This window comes from Nesoenas mayeri (assembly GCF_963082525.1).
Source record: "Nesoenas mayeri genome assembly, chromosome: 2".
Classification (NCBI taxonomy): Eukaryota; Metazoa; Chordata; class Aves; order Columbiformes; family Columbidae; genus Nesoenas; species Nesoenas mayeri.
Genome location: NC_137543.1, coordinates 87,509,430 through 87,531,875, shown reverse-complemented (window position 1 = coordinate 87,531,875; position 22,446 = coordinate 87,509,430). Strand labels below are relative to the sequence as shown.

Here is a 22,446-nt window from a genome sequence, read left to right as displayed (position 1 = left end):
CCACTAATAACAGTAAGCTTTAAAAACGTACTTGGGTTTTCTTTGTCTTAAACTTGCACATAATCTGTCTTAGAGCACTACAAAATGTGATTAGTTAAGGATTTTATAACAAGTATTATGACATGGCAGAAATGGTAAGTCTTCATTATGATAAAGGAACGGGCAATACTATTGATGTAATTTTTGTCAGGCTCCTGCCCAATCTAATTACAGAGTGTGGTTGTTCTGATGCATGTAGCTGGCTCCTGATTGTCTACTGTGGCTCATGCTATGCTGTGGCTGCCAGAGAAGCCATGGTTAGTTGGGAGGTGGGGGCAGCTTAGGCCCTGGAGCAGAATAACTTGTTCACATGGTGTTCTGCTCAGCTTACTTGAGTCATTGCTGCTTCGTCACTGTTGTCTTCTCTAATGCTGTCACTGTAACTGTTAACAGTCCAAGACACATAGTTTCTGATTATTCATTAATTCCTGTATTCATGTTATTCCATGCTGCCTCACTTGTCCTGGAATAAGAAGTGCTGATAGTGGTTATTAGTGTATAAATATCTGTATCAGTGGAGCAATTAGGTGAGTTACTTTCATAACAATGTTAATGGAGTTTAAGACTCGATGAAGTTCTTCCACAAGATCTCTGGGCTGTGTGCATTAACATTAGCTAGCCAGCAAAAATCAAATTGAACCAAAAATAAAACCAAATAAATCAATAAACCAAATCAATATCTGTATTAGGAAGCAAAGAATGGGTCTGGTTTAAACAGTAATGTAAGGTGGAAAAGTGCAGTATAGGTTGATGATTTTTCAAAGGAAGTGATTTTCTGAGTTTGCAGTTGAAAAGGTGTCTTTTCTAACTGCCATCCTCTCCCTGAATGTGCACTTGTGCCAGGTTGTGTGTTGTAATGCATATGAATAATACAAATCAAATTAAGGCTGTCAATTACACTTGAATAGCTGTTGTCTTAAAGTTGTATACCCTGCTGTTATTTCGAGCTGCACAGGTATGTGAGGGTGGTACTACCTTTCTTTTGCTTCAAAATACTTAATGGCATTTATTCTTGCAAACTCTAATAATACTTTTAATAGATATGTCGTTACCTATGACTTCTTTCTTGGAACCAGCACTATTTCATACTGTGAATGGATAAGACTTGATTGACTGGTGTAAAACACTCATTCCATTAATCACCTCTTCCATTACACATCAGTGATTGCTTCAGAAGCGTGAAACTTGAGGCTGACTGAAACTGAGGTCACTCTGCTATTATAGCTTAAACAACTCTCAGCTGTGCTGGTGAGATTACACATAAGTAATAATGGCAGTCTGTTGAAAAACTAAATTCTGCTTTGCTTACTGTTTGGTTTTTTTTTTTTTCCATTTTGTTTTATTTTCTCCTCCCTTGAGTTTTATCTCAATGACATATCATTTAAATATGTCTTGAGCTAAGCGGTCCCTGGATTTCTGACTCTCTAGGAAGGCAAAGACACTAAGGGATACTTCCTGTCCACTGTGTAGTCAGCAGTTCCCAAGCATCACGAGGGCCACTTGTGGCTTCCTCTGCCCCAAGAAAGATGGGGATAACATGGAGAATGGCTAACTAATGTTTGGGCTACTAGTGCTGGCACCCTGAAATTTCTTGCTCTCTTAAGAAGTGCTAGCTAAGAATAACTCAGTAGGTCACAAGATGTGAAACTGACTGTTTTTTATTTGTATGTATCAGAAACAGATTGTTTAAATCATGAGTGGAGGAAAAAGTGTATGATACTTGATAGTTCCTGTCATGTCTGCTCGTGGTACATGGAGGTCGTAAGTTAAAGCCCTTTCTTGAGACAGAGAAAATTGAGTATAGACTGGGTGGAGTTTTTATCTGCAACTGGGTTAAAACTCAGTAATTTTTATGTGTGGTAGTAGCTTGGGAGTGGCTCAGAGATCCAAATGCGTATGGAGCTGATTGACTGGAGTTTTTTTCTGGTTTGGGAAGTTATTTTTAGAAGCCTTCAAAATAATTAAGGGACTGACTGTAATTCAGTGTGATATAGCCCAATGATTCTCAGTTAAACAGTCTTTACCTAGATGGTAGTTTGAGTTTGTGCTAAAGAAAAATTAGGGAGCAATATACTGGGAGTATAGGTTAATGAGAATGAAAAATAGTCTTTCTAATGCATTTCTGATATTTTTTAAAAGTATTTTGAGAAAAGAGTTCAATCTTATAAAACAGTTTTCTTAGGATAGAATGATTAAAATTCCAGGAAGTGAAACAGTCTTGGAGGAGACTCCAAATAATGGTCTAACCACAGGGTAGGATATGCTCAAGGCATTCAGTCGATATCTTCTGACTTAAATGGACACATAGGTGCAGATGGCAAACATTTATTTATTTTTTTTTTTCCTTCTCACAGTACTTCTTTCTTGTTTGGCCCCTCTCACTGTTTATTGCAGGGTGACAATAAACCATGGCAGGTGCCGTCTGTTAGCCCTCTCAGCCTCGCCCTCAGCCCTCCCCATCAAGGAAGAGGCAATATGAGTAAAAGAGAGAGGGACTTGCAAGTTGGAAAAAGTTAAAAATGCTTTAATAATGCTACTAATAAAATAGAGAAAATAATACGAAATATATAAAACCGATATTGAATTTCCCAGCATAGTGCAGCATTGCTCAGTGGAGCTGGCTGCTCCAGCAGCTGCAGGGCAGGCACCTGGAAGTCCTGGGCTGGACTCTACAGTAAACCGGAACTGGATTCACTGATGCAGAGTCTGGAACCAGGCCTCAGATCGCAGGCACGACAGGCAGGGTCCTCTTCAGATGGCAGCCATGGTTGAAGAGAGAGAGAGACCCTCATGATATCCCACTTTATAGGATGTATGATATGTATGGGATGGAATACTTAGTTGGTAAGTTTTAGTCACCTGTTTTGTCCACCCTGCCTTGCAAATATGCCCCTCTCACTTATGGGACACGCGCTTTTATCAGCGACCTTACTTTCCATTGCTCCTGTCTGCAAAGACATGAAGCCAACTTCTGAAAAGAGCAGGTACTTAAGGAGAACTTTGCTGAAAGGAAAACTCACTAAAAGAGAAACTGGTCTATTTTTTTTATTTAACAAAACCAGGACAGCCCCTTTCTGCTGAAAGGCAGCCAGGCCAAGCCTTCAGACTGTCCCTTCTGTGCAGGTTGGGGGCTGGAGTCCAGAACTGAACAATGTTTAACTTTGAAGCTCTGCAGACAGTGCCATGACCTGATGTTAATTTCTGCCAGTGGATTTCAATACAAATAGCTCTGCTCTAACCAGCAGGACAATGGCTGAATGATTTATTTTAAATGTGTGTCTTGTGCGTGAGCAAGCTCAACTGATGTAAACCTGGCATATATATACATATATGTTTATTGTGCCTTTGTACATTTATTTTACATCTGAAAACTGGCATAACTTTATAAACTCTCGCATGAGCACAAATGAGCATGCACAGCTTTAATCAACCAATTTAATTAGGTTCTCCTGGATTTACATATAAAGGAGCTTTGTGAAAGGAGAAATTTTGTTAGGTCTCTTTCTCCCTGTATGTTCATGCACTCAGCCACAGTTTATCAGCTGCATTAAAGGATCATGCTTCCATGGACAGATCTGTTTGGAGCAACAGACAGTCCCCAACAACTTATGTTAAACATCTGCGGAATCTATATTTTGTTCAGGCATCAGTAAATCATGTATTTTCTAGACCTTCTAGGTAGTTTTTCTTCTTTGCCTTTTCCCTTCCAAGGAGAGACATGATTCTAAAAGATTTCACATAGTTGTAACCAGACTTCTCTTGCAATATTTTAATTAGTATTACATTATAATTGACTTTACATTTTACTGTGTATGTTTTAATGGGAAACTTGTTGCTGATCTTAGTAGATTGTGTATCAGTTGTAGCCAGCGCATTATTTGTTGTTAGTTCCCAGAAAATCGTGGAAAAGCTGCCAGAATCATAGAAAAAGAAGACTGGAAGAAAGCTGTGGTGGTTATTGAGTCCAACTCTGCATGAAGGAGGTCCAGTTAGAGCAGGTTGCTCAAAACTTGACTGGGCAAGGCCTGAGCATCTTCAAGGGCAGAAATTCAGCAACTTCTTGAGTGCCTGTTCCAATATCTGACTACAGTTGTGGTTTAAAAAATAATTTTTAAAAGTCTCTGTATCTTACTGGAATTTCCCGCATTTCAGATGGTGAGATTCCCCTTGTTACTGTCACCAAGGCCCTCTGAGCAGCCTGGCTCAATCTTTTCTTCAGTCTCACAGTAGATGGTTGTAGAAAGCAAAAAGATCTCTGCAGAGATTCCTTTTCTTGATACTAGAGAAACTTGAGTTCTCTCAGTCTCTTTATGTTGTTTACTTCCACCCCCAAAACTTCTTGGTGGTGCTCAGCTTAAGTATACAAGGGGGGGTAATATTACTGAATAGAGCTAATAAAAGGGAAACAAAAGAAATAGAGAAAAAGATACAGTTAACATATAATGGTGGCTTGGAAACTAGTGTTTAGTGGCTGGAGGTCTCAAGTTTTTTGAATGCTCAGTACAAAGAAGAGACTTAAAAGGATAGTGCTGGACAAATGGTTCAGCAACCACCAGAGCAAGAAGAGGGTTTTGCCCCTACTGTTTGGTGTCTTGCTCACCACGTCTATCAGCTGAAGACAACTCCTTATGGGGAACTTTGTATTTGCTTTTTTTCATTATGCTCTTAAAAAAAAAAAAAAAAAAGTAGTTTATTGGGATAAATCTTGCTGTTTTCTCTGGGAAATGATGCCACGTCTTGGGCTACGCTTGCCTTCCTTTTGTCATCCCTTCCTTAATTAGTGAGAGGTTGAGCAAACTTTTCTGGCTGCCACTACTCTGGGTGACAAGATGGATGGTGCTGTGGGATTATGGGGGTTTTGGTACGTCATGGGGACTCATCTGCTGGGAGAGGAGAAACTCAGGCCTTGCCTTTCTCACAAAGGTTTCTTTTGCTTAATCAGTCTGTGATAGAAAAATACCTGTTATGTAATATTGACCTGTTCTTTTGGGAGTTTCCCGTTTGACTGGTTTGATATGTTATTTCATTTTATTAAATTCAGAATAAGCAAACAGGACTATACTGTATCTTGTAAATTACTGCTGTGCTTTGGAAGGCTTCTTCAGTCTGCAGTCAAATATATGCAGGTGGATGGACCCCTGTGGGAAACAGAAACCTCCATAAAAATAATTATATTGCTATTGAGCGTGATCAGATTTTGGTTTCGTGTCTTTATTTAAAATATCGTTGGATTTTAGTCATGATTTTGTTTGGATGAGAGCTGAAGCTGAGAGCATGCAAATATTAGTCCATGCAGCTTGTGTACATTCAGAGGGAAGAAGGTGGAATTGCATACTGCTGTAGTTTCCTGACACGGTGCACTATAGTGCTCTTGCTGCCAGTTTGTTTTTCCTCTTGGTACAGGCACTTTTGTTTACGCAAGGTGTGAGCTTTAGTTTTTAGGAGCTTTACCACGGCCAGAGGTGTGAGGTGGGCTGCTGTGTCCTTTGGTGGAAGAAATGGTTCACTGTCTCTACCAGCATTTTCCTTGGGCTCTTTTGTGAACTTTGAAGACACTTTCCTTTATATTAGTGTGCTGAAAGGTTCTCTAGATGCTCTTTGAAGTAAAACCTTACCCAACTTTGTTTCCTTGGGCAGTGCTGTTACTAAGGGATCATGCTGGAATAGCTGTCTGCCTGCATTTTGCACTGCTACAGTGTGGCTGGTCTAACACAGAATAGCCTTGTCAAGACTCATTCAATCTGAGGGGAAAACCTCCCACGGCATCTGCCTTAGGGATGCTTAAGTAGGACACATGCAAGGCAGATGTATGTTCTGTAGTTCATGTATTTCCTAAGCATGTCTTCTTTTGTTCTCCTTTAACTTGGTTTCTGCAAACCAGTTATAACTTGGCATATCAGTCCTGCACAGCCTGTTTCCAAAGCAAGAGTATTTTAAACCTTTGTTTCCAGCTTGAAATCGATATACCAATGGAAACGTAAAGCCATAAGTGATGCACATGAATGGTCTATCGTGATTGCACAGGAGACAAGGAATGATATGCAGTTATCTGGTATTTCTGCCTAAAGAAACTCAAAGAAACAAACGGAAAAGCAAACCAACCAATGAAAAACAGCAACAACAACAAAAAAACCACAACAAACAAACAAATCCCCTCAATTTGCGCAGTATTGCCTGTCTTAGATAAGCTGAAACTTTGGACTGACTATATTGATGGTAGTTATCCTCCTATAAGAAAACTGGAAAGTAACAAATTTTTATCTTTCATAACTCTGCTAGTATTTTGATGTGAACACAGCTGTGCTTTAGTTTTAATAGGCTGCCTATCATGTTGTTCCACTGTACTCAGATTAATATCTTAATGGCTTATTTCATACAGAGCTTCTTCAATTCTTCTAGAAGTAATCAAACGTTGTTCTCTGCACTGAATGAAGACAAAGTGGTTCTGTTCCTGCACTTGCTGGGCATAGATACAAATGGACATGCTCATCGGCCATACTCAAGGTAATTAAGATATTAAGCATATATTTCTTACTAGTTTTAAATGCATAAAGTAGCTTTTTAAACAACGCTATTTATCAAGCCTAAAACAAGACTTGGAGTATTGAGGGTTTCTACAATAGGTCATATATGTCACCATGATTACTTATGTTCTGAATTTTCTGGATTTGTTTGTTTGTCACTCTGTAGAAGTGACAGATTTTTGCTATATACAGTGTCCCTGTTTATATTCCTCTACTCAGTCAAGTATGATTTTTAGCAGGTTTTCTTCATTATAGTCAACATGTATTCTAGGGCTATGTATTGAATGTAGGATAATATCTTTCACTTGATCCTTACATACTTTCAGAATCCTTGCTCTGATTTCCCACATCATTCCAAAGTTCATACTTTCTATGTGTCTCATCCTCTTTCTGTCATGATTTTTTGAAGACAGAGTTTTAAAACTGACTTGAGTAAAACAAACAAATAGAAAATTAGTTGGCTGAAATTTAATCATGGTCACTTTTTCTAAAAATAGGAAAAAAAATTAGTTTAGCCTCCATTCCACAAAAATCTGGGATCTGTGCTGATCTGTGAATCATTTCAAAGCAGTCCTTGCATGGTGAGATCTTTCTTTGCTATTTTATTAGTGGCTTAAAGCAATTTTTAAACTTACAACTTAAGGTGTTTGAGTTTTCTAGATTCCCTTAGTTTTGGCATTCTCCTTAACTTGCATGATAGCTGAGGGTGATGACATCATAGTCTTCAATCAAGGATATTTCAGATTTGAAATATAAGTAAATATTCATTTGAGACTGTAGTTTCAGGAACCTACAAACTGCGCTCACATAAGACTTAGAGGAAGAGAGATTCTAAGTTTAGGATGCCTTTTGTTAGCTTGAGGTACTGTAGAGGGTAAAACTGTCTATGACCAAAGGACTTGGCATTATGACTGTGGATAACTTGCTTTATACTGAGTGTGAGAGCCACCTTGAATCTAATAACATTTCTTCTTATTTTTCTAGGGAATACAAGGAGAATATTAAAGTAGTTGATGAGGGTGTAAAAGAGATTGCTTCAATGATTGAAAATTTCTATGGAAATGATGGAAAAACTGCATTTATCTTAACTTCTGACCATGGAATGACAGATTGGGGTGAGTCTCTTAAAATGCTGAATCAGCTGAGTTTATGAGCAAGTATCTGGAGTTCAGTCCTACTAGAAGCTTTTAGAGCCCCTGCTTTGATTTGATATCCTAAGTGTTGCTCATGTATGAAACCTATGTGAATTAGGAAATAGTTAATTGGCTGCAGGGGTCTTCATCAGCCCTGTGACAGCCAAGTTGCATATTTGGACAGAAATTAAAAAAAATATAGGATAAATCTTAACTCCTTTAGTGTCTGGTAGTGGGGAGAAAATGACCTGAACACCACTTCTTTCAAAGCCTTCCTGTGGAAAACTAGCACAAGCAGGTAGAGCTTGTGTTATTTGGCTGCCAGCTGCAAAGCTGGACTTGTTGCAGCACATGTGGGACAGAAATAGTTATCACTTTGTTCTGAGGCACCTGGGAAAGGTGTCAAGCCTGTCTGGAAGCTGGTGAAAAACTTTTTGGGGGATCTTTTTTCTTATTTTGGCCTTTTAGGCACATCGGAAAGGATGAGACTGCTTTGTGATCTTTCTAGAGGGGGCTGGCACTGAAGTGTAGGTGGAGCAGCTGAGAATATGGAAAGGAGAGGCTGACAGCCAGTGAGGCTGGTACCCACAGAGGGCACTTGTGAAGAACATGACCTTGAGGCAGTTTTGGTGTAGATTTAACGGTGATACTTCTGAACAAAGGCTGCTTCAGACATAGTCTTGGCAAAATTCAGCATCATCTTTTGCATATGAAATCCTCAATGCTATTCTCAATTTTATACCCAATTTTGATTTGATTGTGATTTGCTTTAAAGCTCTCCTTAAAACAATCTATTATTCTTCGTCCCTTGTAATTGTTGAAATATATACACACATATGCAGAGGGAAGAGTGTGTGTCTATGCAAATACAAGGAAAATGTATAGTCCTCTAGACCGTGCAGCAACTGGCACATAGAGTTTGTATAACGATGACATTCCCTTTGGGACTGGATTATCTCAATGCTTTGGTACCTCACTTACTGAGTTCAATGACCAGCATTTCTTTCAAGTTTTGTGTGACTTCTGCTTTGGTGCAGCTCCTGGTGAGACGTCATAGTTTTAAAGCTTCCTCCTTTCAGCAGCTTATACGTTCATCTGGAGGGAATTCATTTCCCTGGGGAAGGAAGTCATGTTTTATCAGTTTTTAAGGAGTGTGCTACTAGGCTTTAGAACCTTAAAAATGAACTTGTATCACTGCAGAAGGGATCACAGTGGCAATGCATATTGTCTCCTGGTTTTGAAATGGAAGTTTAATCTTTGTCTGGGGACCAGAGATCAGTTCTGTATGACTTCTTAGGCACGTATGTCATTTTACTCAAATCAACCATCCCTGGTTTCCATGGGGTGCTCAAGATAGGCACATACACGTGTTTTGAGCAGGTAACTCCTCTACACCTTGAGGCTTTCAAATACTTTGGGTTTAGTTTCTGCATGTTAACAGTTTGGGTTTTTTAATATACAAAGTTATATCTTTATAGGCTCAAATTAAGTGGTGCCAATTTCCCAGCTTGCAACTTGAATTTAGCATTTATTGTGAGTGGCATAAAAATAAACAATGAAGCTAGAATAGGTTGTCTGTAACAGCATTTTAATATGTATACTGTAACAAGAACTTAAAACGTGTGCATATAAATATATAGATTTTGTTTGTTTTTATACAACGTGTCTTAAAGTTTACACTTTTTTTTTTTTGTTTGTTTGATGTATCTTAGGATCTCATGGAGCTGGTCATCCCTCAGAAACTTTAACACCACTGATCGTTTGGGGTGCTGGGGTGAATTATCCACAGAAAGTCACATCCCAGTTCTTTGAAGACAATTTTTTGAGAGGTAAGTAAAATATAAAACTGAAGTGCAAGATTTTGGTGGGAATGGATGTGTTAAACCATCACACCTGTTGATCTTCACTGACTTCTGTTCTATTACAGTAAATACGGCTTGCTTTGTGTGGTGTGGAAAGAAAAGGTGACAGGGCATGTCTATGGAGGATATTGCAAAATTGGGTAGATAATATCAGAGTCACTTTTCTAACCACGGAATTAAAAACTTTCTCTCTTTGGGTATGGGAGGCTATTCACACTCCTAAAACTTAATTCCAGAGAAGACTTAACCTCTGGAAGTCTTCGTAAGTATTAAAAGGTATTGGTACAGAAATGTGATAAATTGACATGTCCTAAAACTCTTTTTGTAGTTTCACAGAGCAACCCTGGAGACCTCCCAGGGACTGTCTTGTCTCCCTTGCATCATTGTGACTGTTGTGAAAATGAAGACAGTCCTTCTCAATGAAAAACTGGGACTCTGTTGTTTTCCCCTTTGTAACTTAAGAAGGGTGAAGTTTTTAAAATAATTAATTTTTAATATTTCAAATATATAATGTAATAAATACTGGCTTACTGAAATATCAGTGGATTTTTAGAACCATGTGTGAGTCAACTGTGCAAGTTCTTCTTCTTTCATGTGCCCCATTCTTGTAGTCTGCTCTGTTTTTTAAGATGTTTTGAATCTCTCAGGTTGTTACTTGTGATCAATGAGGTAATGACTTTCTGTTTTATTGGATTGTTTGTCAAACTACGTTAAGAAGAGAAAACAGGCAGAAATTACTTCAGCCCTGAGGTTTTAACCCCACTCTGCTCTTGTGAAGTCTGTTTGGTAGCAGATTAAACAAACAGGCCTTCTCAGATACAGACCATGCTAATGTTTCCCTCTTTGTGATTAATTGCTGCTATGAATCTATGATGTCTCTGATAGAATTGCAAATGAGTTGTAGAATAAAAAATAGAAACTGGAGTAAAACCAACTGCTTTTAGTGTGTGTGCTGACTGAGCTGTTAGACTTCTAAGGACACTTGATGTCTCTAAGGGTTGATCTGTAATAGCTGATTTTTACAGCTGTCAGTTTCCTTGATTCTCAGCAGCTTTAGTACAAACCTCAGCATTTGACTTCAAGATGGAAATGGTGTAAAAGCATTTAAAAAAAGATGAGTATTCAGCTGCCTTCCAGGTACACCATAGGGAAAGCTTTTTGGCTGTTAGGAAATGTGTATTTTCTTAAAGGGGGGGATATGTCTGCACCTTGCTGTGCCTGCTTCGTATTTTCCTTCTGATGGTTAAAAAAACCAAAACCAAACCAGCAACGAAATGAAAAACCAAACACTCTAAAGCAAACCTCAGAAACTCTTCCCTTTGTTCTGGACTTGCTCTGCAGCTTTCTAGCTGTCAGTCATATTGTTGGTCTGTTTAGACACCATCTTTACAGGTTCTTAATTGCCAGCGATATTCTCTATTGGTTCTTTGTTTCTCTCTGAGTATCTTGGGAGTTTTAATCTCTGTTTGAGTAATAAGTATCTTCTTGAAAAGTGACTGTTCTCTCTACGGTAGTACATGATAGCTTCTAGTAGCAAATGTAGCTTAAAAGTAAAGAAAAAATTGTTGTTGAAATGGAACTTGGCACTTTTGCAGGTCAGTACAGTTCAGCTGCTCAGTTAAGTTGCAGTCCCAGATGTTTTCACAAAATTAACATATGAAAGAAAAGATGCTTAAAAGAGGTCTCTTGAAAAGTTCTTTGAATTTGCCTTTCATGCTCCGTACAAATGCAGCTGAGACTACCTGCAGGAGAGGAGAGCATTTTCAATACTGCTGTGTCACTGATATATGTGAGCGTCCAGTTTCTCTTTGTGATTGCATGCGCCAGTTTTCAAGGTCTTGTGTCTATTGACAATCCTTCCTACTTTCTCTGAGTTAAGAGTTCATGGAAACGCAGAATATTTCTAATGCTCACAGACTTCTGATGCTCTGTTCAGTGCAGGCAGGCTGTAGGCAGCTCAGTGAATTGTCTCTCTTATCATTGCCATTGAGGGTCGATACCTCCAAAACCTGTGCCAACTGGCAGGACTTAGTGTGCCCAATTTGTTATGAAAAGACTGATGTGTTCCTTGGATGGCCAGAAGGGCCCAGTGTCTGCTCTGGGCTGACAGCCTTCTCCTCCTCAGTCCCTTCACCTGTACTCTGCTTTCCCTCAGACCTGGTCATGCAGTCGTCTTGGGAAGATTTGTGATGGCAGCCCTGCATCCTGTGGGCAATGTGCAGTGTCACCCGCTTGGTGGTGGGCTTGACCCTTCTTCAGGAGGAAAGAGAACAGAAAACTGCTCTCCAGCTCATCAGTGCAGGCCCTGCCAGGTAGCCTTGGGGCACAAGTCCAGAGGAGCTTCTAAGTGAAGGCACAGCCTTCTACAGCAGAAGGATGAGATGTGGTTGTTTTCTTCTACATACATCCCTGTTTTGAAGGGGGCTCAGCCTGCTTTGCCATGGCTGAGGGAGCTCCGTGTACCCCTTCTCTGCATTTGCTTCTGTGGGGTTTTATGTGAGTTTTTCTTTGGTTCATGTAGCTGCACCCTCAGCCTCTTGTTGAACTGGTGCTTTCCTGCTGTTTCCCTGGACTGCTTGCATCTCAGTGCCCAGCAGGCTGCAGTAAGAGCAGGGTAGGATAGAGAAAAAACAAAAGCAACTTATCAAGTGGGTGGAAAACTGTGCTGAGCACTATACAGGAAACCTAGACAGTGAGCTGGAGTTGTAAACCAGCATGGGCAGCCCATAGACCTGAGCAATATCTCGGCAAGGGAAGCAGGGATGTAAAAGCTTCTTACAAACCTGGATGTTTCTCTAGCAGAGTTGCAGTTTCTTCTCATCTTAAGCATAGTGCGTGCATGTAGACAGTTTTACAACATTTTTCATTGGAAAATATTATTTGAAGAAAACCAAACAGTACATTTATATAATAAAAATAGAGATGAGAGTCTATGTCTCTAGAAATGTAAACCCATTTCCTTTTCTGGGAAGCAAGCTTGTTCTTTTTGGTGTGAGTTTAACACAATTCATGATTAATGCTGATAATACTGCCCATGTGTTTCCATGGGAACTTGCTGTAACTGTATGTCTCACTGCTGTTAAGGTGCATGGCTGCTCTTCAGGGTGCTCTTGGGACCAAATGTAATAACAGTGGACCTGTACTCAGACCCTTGAAGCTGGTGGTGGTATGAGCTAATGGCTGAAAAGAAGTTTGGTGCATGCAATACTGTGAATGTGGGTGTTCTCGGGCCACCTTTAGCTGAGACAGGTTTAGGTCTGGCATAAATGGAGTGTATTGATAGATGGAAAAAGAGTGTTATGGTCTAGGATTTGAATGTCTGTTTGGAGAAAATAAATGAGATTTACCAGTATTTTTCAGGAAGCCTGTTTCTGGTGCATTTAAGCTTCTACTTCCCATAATGCCAAAGGATACTTTTGGGCAACATGGCTACACTATCAATGGTCCATCTCAGCTGTTTCTGAGGTGTCATTTTGGGAAGTGATATTAGCAAGGCGATGACCAGCCTGTTTAGCTTTCTGTGTGTACTGAGGAAAGTGCTTGTGCCTCTGTTGCTAACATCACTTTGGTTCCCAAGTTAAGAGGAGGTGCCCCTAACATCTTGACTGCTGTACTTGAGATCTGCTCTAGGTAGGTCACTGATAGTATATTATGTACTGTATTGGCAAGTCTGTTTCAGCCCTTATCAGGTTTTGTGTGTATCTGATTTTTTTTTTTTTTTAAAACCTTGAATATGAAAAAAAGTGTCTTCTTTTTTTCTACTCATATTATTGCTATGGGTAGCAGGGCAGCAAATTTCAACATTAGAAAAAGAAGGCATGAAAAAACAACATCACCCATCCCCCCCCCCAAAAAAAACCCCCACCAACACCTGTTTGACTCCATTTTTAAATAACTCTCCACCTCTAAAGAAAACAGGCAATTTCCTCTTTATTTCCTTAAAGGCTAATGGAGAGCTGGAAAATACTGTTTTGAACCAGCTTTTTGTATGATGCACCACAGCTTTAAGGGCTTGTACATTCAGCTTTGTCTCTGCCTTCATTGTACTTGTTCCGATTGCTAAGTTATTGAACTTTTCCCTTGAGCTCGCCCTTGCCCAGTATTGCTTATGGCAGACATAATGTACATTTGTACCACTCTGTACCAGTATATTTGGGACCTTGGGTTAACTTTTTTTAAAAAAACTATTGAAGAGATTTAACAGCCCTTTTTCTAAACTCGAGCTTGAATCTTTTATTTGGCCCAGGAGGTAATACGTCACTTTTGGTACTGTGTTGAAAAAATAAACACCTTGGACTTCCTTCAACTGATCTGGGTCACAGTTGCAGGCAGCTTTTTTTGTGATGGATAAAAGAAAATGTGAACTGAAATGAATGCATTTTGTTGTTTCTGCCTGTTGAGTTCCATCTGTAACCCCTCTTGAGCTAGCCTCCTGAAGCCAAATTATAATTTTCTTTAGTAACAACACTTTACGGAAAATGGCAACAAGATATTAAATGTCAACTGAATTATCCCTTTTGAATCTGTGTAGATTATCTGTTCATTTGTTCTGTTATTTCTTGCAGAATGGAAACTGGAGAACTTGAAGAGACTGGATGTCAATCAGGTATCAAATGTACCTAATTCAGTAGTGCATAAATTTTCACCTTAAGTTAGCCATGTGTATATTCAGTTTAATTTTTTCAGAGCTATCTATTTCATTGTCTGTGTTTTGTTACTTTTTCCAGAAGTTGCTGTCATTACTGAATCAAAGCCAATTCTTGCTATACTGTTAAACTCTGTTTGTTTTCAGTAGTCTGTGATGATGGCCGAACCACTTAGCAATTTAGACAATTTATGCTGTAAAGAAAGGAAAAAAAGTTGGATGACTTAATCCTTGATACTAGATCAGCTGAGCTTTTTAAAATCATTATGTTAAGACATGTAAATTGTGTGCACCTGAAGCTTTTTTACTTAAGTCCCTATAATCCTGTGAAACCCAGTATATGACTGGCAGACCCTAAACCTGCTCAAATAAGGCTAATAAACTCATGCTAGAAAGCTGAAGTTTGGAATGTTCTGGATAAACTTATTTCAGCAAAGCCCTGATATAAAATTAGAGATGAATTTTCCTCTCGAGTTTGGCAGGAGTTATGGAGATGTTATTCTGAGACTGTACAGAACAGTCTCGAGTGTCGCTTTGTTCTGGGTAATGGAGTCCCCAAAGACAGAGCTTTTGTCCTGTAGTATATATGGAACTATGGGTAAAATAGCAAACTAGACTTCTGATTACTGTTACACTATGTGTATATTTTCCTCTCCAAATAATAGATTGGAGTCTGCTTCTGCACAGTAGATCTGAGGTTGGAGCAGTGCCTGTGTTTCAGTGTAGATTCTTCAAATTTATGCTGGAGAAACAAAGAATTTTGGTGCATAGTTTTATATTAAAGGAAAATATAAACCTGGTGAGAGGCAGTGTTAATCATCACAAGTAGAATGTAATGGTAACTTATTTTGTGAAGTGCCTTGGTATACTTAGAAGAGCCTTCTTGAAAGCTTACTGGGCACAAATAAAAGTGCAGAATCCCTCTCTGAAGGGGAGAAGGTGAGTAATCTGCACCCTGGAAACACGGGATAAGGAGTGCTGTGAAGAGCAGTATATTCAGTGTACAGCTTGTAACTGTAAATATGAAATCAGTTCTTTCTGTGGTATAGTCATAAAAAGTAGTGTGCCTCTCTGAGTGCAGTGGAAGGGACACTGAATTCCTGTAAATACATGCTGTTTGCTTTTTAAACGGAATATATTTTTGAAGCTTTATCATAAATGAAGCTCACATTTTGAATCTAATCATGCTATGATGGCTACAGGAAACAAATAAATATTATAAAGGAGAGTTGTGTGTCATAACTTCACAGTATCATACCATTTACTTCTGCAAATGCAGGTACATTAAAATTAAGCTGAATTTATTAGCTCTAGAAGCTGATATTGTATTAAAATGGGAATGTTTCTGTTTGCACAGGCTGATATAGCACCACTGATGGCTTCCCTTATTGGTGTGCCTTTCCCCTTGAATTCTGTGGTAAGAAGTACAAATATTTTTTCCATATTATAAAAATCTATGCGCCGTAGAGGAAGACGTGTTTGGGACGAGACTTGAGGCATGTGAGGGGAAAGATTATAGATTTGGAAAAGTGTTATAGGGTATTGAGATTGCTTGTAGTTTTAGATTTATGTGTGTGTAGCTTCACTTCAGAGAATAAACTCAACCTATTTATATATTGTATAGTGCTTTCAATTGGAAAGGCAGCTGATACTTTTATAATCTGCAACTTTATATTCTTGAGCTACATGAAAGTTTTTTGTTACTTCGTTTTTTAGGGATGGTAAAAAAGCAGTATGGTTTGAATAACACTCGATTTTGATCGTGAAAGCTGAGCCTGTAAACAAGCTGTTCCCTGCAATTTAATGTTTAATTATTTCTTGTTTAAGCTAGTGTACTTTCTTCAGATGGTATCTTGCACCTCTAATTTAGTGAACACTGAGTGCCCTCACTGTGAGATGGCTTTTTCTTTGAATTTCTTTCATTTATTATTATGCAGTCTGAAGGTTGCCTCATAAATATCTAATTGACAATTAGCATTACGTTAGTGTGCTTTCACGCTGCTTGCTTCACATTTAAAACACCTATTTACGGCACATTTTTAGAAATATTTCTTCTAGAGACTCTGCCCTAAATTCTGTGCCCTGTCCTGCGCTCAGTGCTGGTCATGTGAGGAAAGCTGCCAGCACAGGGCGGCAGGGAACTGCTCTGATCCCATTGCGAGTGTGGGTGGGTCAGGCCCAGGTATCTCAAAAATGGCTTCTGATTAGAGGTTGAGGTTCTATTACTGTATAGTCTATGGTTCAATAACAACCTCTGTTATTTACCTTTTTTGCATGCCTGTAGTAGCTGGGGTGTTATAAACAGTCCATGTGATGCTGAGAAATTACGTGAGAAGAGTATTTTCCAAGGAGTTAGGGTAGTTATTTCAGCAGTAATTTGAAGTATTCTTACTGCTCGTTTGGCCTGCGATTCAGTTAGATAAATTGCTGTTTCATCATTTAAATTTCTTTATGTATATATGTATTTTTCTTCCCCAGGGAACTCTGCCTCTGGAATATCTGAACAACAGCGCTCATTTCAAAGCAGAGAGCATGTTTACCAATGCTGTTCAGATTCTTGAGCAATTTAAGGTAACTAAGCAGATAGTAAAGAAAAATATTTCTTTGAATAATAGTTGTTGCTATGTGTAAAATAATTATACTAGGACATACGCTGTATATAGCATGCTGTAATTTGAAGGACTCAAATTGAATGTGCATACTGGGGGATGTCAATTGACTAGCTGTGAGCCATATCTGAAGCAGTTTGAAAGACTTTATAATCAACTTTTTTGTAAAGAGAATGAGTAACTTTTTTCTTGTTTCTTAACATAAACGCTGATGTTTATCAATGTTAATGTAAACCTATGTGTAGTATGTAGGTAGAATCTGAGTTCTGATACCTGAAAAGGGAAATACTGCCTTTGCAACAGGGGCTGGGAAACAAGGCTCTAAGTCAGCATCAGTACACAAACAGATCAAAAAGGTAACACGCACCTGTCCATTAAAGAAATTAAATTAGTGGCCTAATTAACTTTTAGCTAATGCTGTTGTTGTATCTGTTGTTTTGCTCTGCATCTGTTCATCTCTGGTTTTCTGTCTTGATTCATCTAGCATCAGATATTATTGTATTATGAGAACACGTATGTGGTCCTAAACAAAAAAAGGTTATGCCTCACTAGATGCTTTCCAACTGTGGAATATGAAAGTCTCAAATCCCAAAATCTTGTGTTTGGTAAAACATATAAATTATCTGAGAGAGAACCATCTTTTCCACAGATAGGAACCTGAGATAGAGAACTGTTGCCATGTCAGGAAATCTCTGTGATGATGGTGGAGCCAGGAACTAGCCTGAGAGTACCTTCAAGAGATTGGCACCATCAGCACCTTCTGTCCCTTCAGTGCCACGTTCCAAAATGTAGTTTGTGTGGAGGCCAGGTTGGCAGTGTCAGCAGCAGAGCCACTTCCATATCTATGGTGGAAACCTGGCGTGTAGCAGGGGAAGTGTCTGGTGTGCTGACTGTGAAGGTGAAGCATGCTGATATAACCTCCACAGCTGGAAGACCTCTGCTCTAAGAATTAATAATGTGACTCCAGTCTTTTTCAGTTAAATTGATATCTTGGGGGTTATTTTTTTTTTAAAAAAAAAAAAAAAAAAAAAAAAGGAAAAGCTCTGGTCCTTCTTTTCTTTAAGCTTATTTTTAGTCTGTCATTTTGTAGTGTGAATTTTTTTTTGTTGTCTGGCTTCTTTCTAATGTTGTTTTGGAAGGCTCATGTGTGAATTTCTCTTGCGTTTCTCTGCTGAAGCGGAAGCAGTGCACTGGCTTAGACATGCTGAGTGAGTTTTTACTTTTCCTGTGATGGACTCACCTGACCACACTTTGTGCTCCCTGGAGAGGATGTTGCCTTGGATGGATAGGCTGAGACGTGTGGGTTGCTACTTCAAGCTGTCAAGTTTTGGGAGCAGTGCGCTTAGAAAGTTCCCATCTGCGCCTTACACCAACAGTCAGGCTCGAGTCACGCTGTGGCAGGAGGCCTTAAAGATGTTTTGAAAGGCCTTGGGTGGCTCTGATAGCATCAAAACCTTCTGGTTTTATCCATGTGCAGGTTAATTGACTGAACAGCATTTCTTTGGCAGTGTTACTGCAGCATACTAGTGCCCGTCTGGCATAAGCTATACCAATTTCATTGGGAGAGGTTGCCACTGAAGTCTGGTAGCACTTCTAGCTGTATCTTACCTTTATCCTGCAAACTGTAGAAGTCCTTCTGTGAAAATCGCTGGCTGTGGAGTGGTTTATTTTACCTACTTTAGAGCAGGTCTGGGTTTCCAGGAACAGTTACACATATGGAAATATAACACCCAGTTTCCTGGACAATATATTGACAGTGTGATTTCATTCCTTTTCCAAAGTCTTAGAACTCTTCTGTGATTTTTAGTTTAATCCTGATACAATTTTTAGTTTTGTTGCAACTTGCATGTAATGGTTCATGCTTTTTTTTTTTTAATGCAGGTTAAGATGCGTCAGAAAAAGGAAACAACACTGTCATTTCTGTTCACACCATTCAAGTAAGTGTCTGTAAAAACCATCTATATGTTTTACTTGATTGTCTTATCACTTTGGTATTTCATTGAGATGCAACAAAAGAAATTTGGTCTCTCCAGGTTTCTTTCTAAATGATAGTGTTTATCTGATTGTGAAACTTTGTGCTAGAACTCTATGCAATTGACTTCTATTTAAAAATTCTGGTCAGAAGTAGATTTTTTTTTTTTTTTTTTTTTTAAATATATATTCCTTACATTTAGTTTTTTTGTTAAGGGTTATGTGCCTTGGCTTTTTGACAATATAGCTATATGTAGACTGCATGGTAATTTTCACTGACTTTTTGCTGTGCTGTTTTAGCATTCCTTGTGAGATGTAAATCCCTATAGGATCAGGAAATACAATTTATTCTTGTTTATATCTGTATAAAAGTTGAACTAAGAATTGTTTCTTCTGTTACTTAAATTCTAATGAAAAGCAAGCAAAACACCTTGCATCCAAAAAAAGCAGCTCAAAATCTTTAGAATTTGTGCTGCCTATTGTTAGTACTTCCAGGGCTGTGAAGGAGTCTCTGTAGTGATTTGTGTGTCTGCAGGCTCTGTGTATGGAGCAGTTACTGACCCACTTACCCTTCAGTCTTATCCAATTAAAGCTGCTTTTTCCTTTTTCTTTGCCTCCGAAAGGTTTGTGAAAGCTTTGCTCTGAGTGCACGCGATACTGTTCAGTTTGGCTTTCAGTTTGAGGAGTGCTCCAAAAACGTTTTGCCACCGAGAGCAGCTGTTTTCCTTTGGGCAATAAAACTGATGTTAATTAAGATCTTTAAATCATAGCAGCAGTAAAAAGTACTTGAATCTCTTCCTGTGAAGTACATTTAATTGCTAAAAAAGATTGCTGTCTTTCTGAACAGAGATTTACTGTGTTATTTTATTCTGCTAGCATCTTCAAAGGGAAAGGTTCCAGACAGTCTCTGAGATTCAAGTCATTCTTGGGCACGTAATGAATGTTTTGGATCAAATTCTGATTAAGAACGACAGGTGCATTATCAAAGAATTTACTGATCTATCTGAAACAAAACTGCCAGATGAAAAGGATGGTCAGTCATCTTTGATTCTGCAGGGAAGACTATTAGTTTGATTTCACAGCTCTTGTTTAAATTTTACCTTTCCTTGAGAAATGACTGATTCTGTAAAATAGAATGGGTTTTCTTAATGCTCAATTTATCTTTAAAGAAGCTAACTGTTATTGATTGCCCTGTGGACTGGTGTCTTTCTTTTTTCATGACATGTTGGATTGTTTTAAGTAGAAATGCCTGAGACATTTATCACTTAGAAAATATGACTCGAACTTGGTATGAACATGTTTGTTACTTTGGTATGGCCCATTACTAAAATAAATATTGTTATCCTCAGGTATCCTTAACCTTTCTGAATCAGGATTGGGGTTAATGGGCACTTCCACAAAAGGTTTTTTGTATGAAACTAAAGTAATTGCCTGAATGTGTGCATTACCCCACGAAAGGTGCCTATGCTTACTGTTGTATGGGTAAAGACTTCCTTTGTTTCCTCAAGATGATATATTTTTATCTTCATTCTAGGGAAACAGACTCATACCCCAGATGGTCAGACATTAATACAAATACTTATCCACATTGTGCTGGGAGGGGGGAGTTTGGCCAGATTCTAATTAGTCTTCAGAACTCTCATTGACTTTCAAAATTTGGCCCCTGTCTGGGAAACTACCAAGGGACCTTTGTCCAAGCAGTTACCAGTAGTTGAGATGAAGTGGTTGAACACCAACTTATTTTTAAGCAGACATGTAACTTACTAGTGCTCCAGCTTGCAGGAATGGAAGGAAAACCTGAGGTAGTTTTAGACATGACCTGGCTACCAATCTATCCCCTCCTTCACGCAGAGGTGACTGTGTGTGAGCAGTGGATATGAGCCTGAGCTTCAGCTGCAGATCATCGTCTGGTGTATCACTATAAGGCAACCTTGGTCAGTTCTTCAAACAAATTTTGCTTGATGCATAGTGAGATACCGAGGGAAAGGCATGTACCCCCTTCTGCTGACTTTACTGCGACTACTTTTGGTGGTGGATAAAAGGGTATAGAAGGGTACAACTTACTCTACCTTTTTCAGGAGGAGTTGAAAAGGCAAAGTTTGGGATAGCTTACTCGTCTATATGGAGCAAGAGATCTCTTGGTATACTGTGCTACATTTCAGATTAATTGGTAATGGTGTGGAGATTGCAGTTCTGCACACCTATATGCTATTTGGACTTGTTGGCTCAGGTTTAATTGCAGTTTTGCCCATTAATTTGTGTTGATCTATGGTCGGCCTTCTCCGCTGCTGCAGATGAGTGCTGTTTTGTTCTGTGTTTCTACTAGGCATTACTGTCCTCTCATTCAGGCACTAATAGCTTCTTCCACCACTCTTCACTGATTTGAGTTGTTGTTTTAACCTCCTGATGCCTGAAACATGTAACTTAAAGCTCAGAATGATGGAAACTTCAATAGTGTCTACTTGACCAGGTTTGAGGCAGGTCAGAGTGTAGGTAGCTCTATCTATTAGTAAGAATGTGACTGGCTGCCAGTAATGCCATTTTCATTTTGCCAAGGTGCCTTCATCAAGGAAAAAAAATCTGTGTAGAAGCATATCTTGATGCTCCCTGTGAAAGTGACCTGGACAGGCTGAAGAGTTGGGCGGGGAATAACCTAATGAAATTTAACAAGGAAAAGTGTAGAGTCCTGCATCTGGGCAGGAACAACCCCAGGTTCCAGTATAGGTTGGGAAATTACATATTAGAGAGCAGTGTAGGGGAAAGGGACCTGAGGGTCCTGGTGGACAACAGGATGACCATGAGCCAGCACTGGGCCCTTGTGGCCAGGAAGGCCAATGGCATCCTGGGGTGTATTAGAAGGGGGGTGGTTAGTAGGTCCAGAGAGGTTCTCCTTCCCCTCTACTCTGCCCTGGTGAGACCACATCTGGAATATTGTGTCCAGTTCTGGGCCCCTCAGTTCAAGGACAGGGAACTGCTGGAGAGGGTCCAGCGTAGGGCAACAAAGATGATTAAGGGAGTGGAGCACCTCCCTTATGAGGAAAGGCTGAGGGAGCTGGGTCTCTTTAGTTTGGAGAAGAGGAGACTGAGGGGTGACCTTAGTAATGTTTATAAATATATAAAGGGTGAGTGCCAGGAGGATGGAGCCAGGCTCTTCTCGTTGGCAAACAATGATAGGACAAGGGGTAATGGGGTCAAGCTGGAACACAAGAGGTTCCACTTAAATTTGAGAAAAAACTTCTCAGTAAGGGTGCCAGAGCACTGGAACAGGCTGCCCAGGGGGGTTGTGGAGTCTCCTTCTCTGGAGACATTCAAGACCCACCTGGACATGTTCCTGTGTGACCTCACCTAGGCGTTCCTGCTCCAGCAGGGGGATTGGACTAGATGATCTTTTGAGGTCCCTTCCAATCCCAAACATACTGTGATACTGTGAATAGTTTTCAGAAAGAGCTCAGCTGCCAGTATCTGCTGATTCTGCAAGGCAAGGTGCACAGCCTGGGCCCAGGGCAGTGAACGTGCAAGAGCAGAAGAGCATCCCTTGCTTGTATGCAAGTTACCTGCAAAGCTCATATTAAATAGTTGTTTAGAATACTTATTTGCCATTCCAGTTGGATACCTGGAGGGATTTACTGTCTGAAATGAGGTTCCTTCCCACTGCCTATCTTT

The 22,446-nt window shown here is 39.5% G+C and overlaps 1 protein-coding gene across 3 annotated transcripts in view; it reads left to right on the top strand.

Moving 5' to 3' along the window:
* PIGN (phosphatidylinositol glycan anchor biosynthesis class N) overlaps nucleotides 1–22,446 on the top strand; it is a 105,340-nt gene that overhangs the window by 27,799 nt on the left and 55,095 nt on the right. For all 3 annotated transcript variants that reach the window (XM_080339888.1, XM_080339889.1, XM_080339890.1), the window contains 7 exons: nucleotides 6,419–6,543; nucleotides 7,548–7,678; nucleotides 9,409–9,525; nucleotides 14,124–14,164; nucleotides 15,561–15,620; nucleotides 16,682–16,774; nucleotides 18,694–18,749. In XM_080339888.1, coding sequence (XP_080196014.1) covers nucleotides 6,419–6,543; nucleotides 7,548–7,678; nucleotides 9,409–9,525; nucleotides 14,124–14,164; nucleotides 15,561–15,620; nucleotides 16,682–16,774; nucleotides 18,694–18,749 — 623 coding nt within the window. The remainder of the gene's footprint in view (nucleotides 1–6,418; nucleotides 6,544–7,547; nucleotides 7,679–9,408; nucleotides 9,526–14,123; nucleotides 14,165–15,560; nucleotides 15,621–16,681; nucleotides 16,775–18,693; nucleotides 18,750–22,446) is intronic.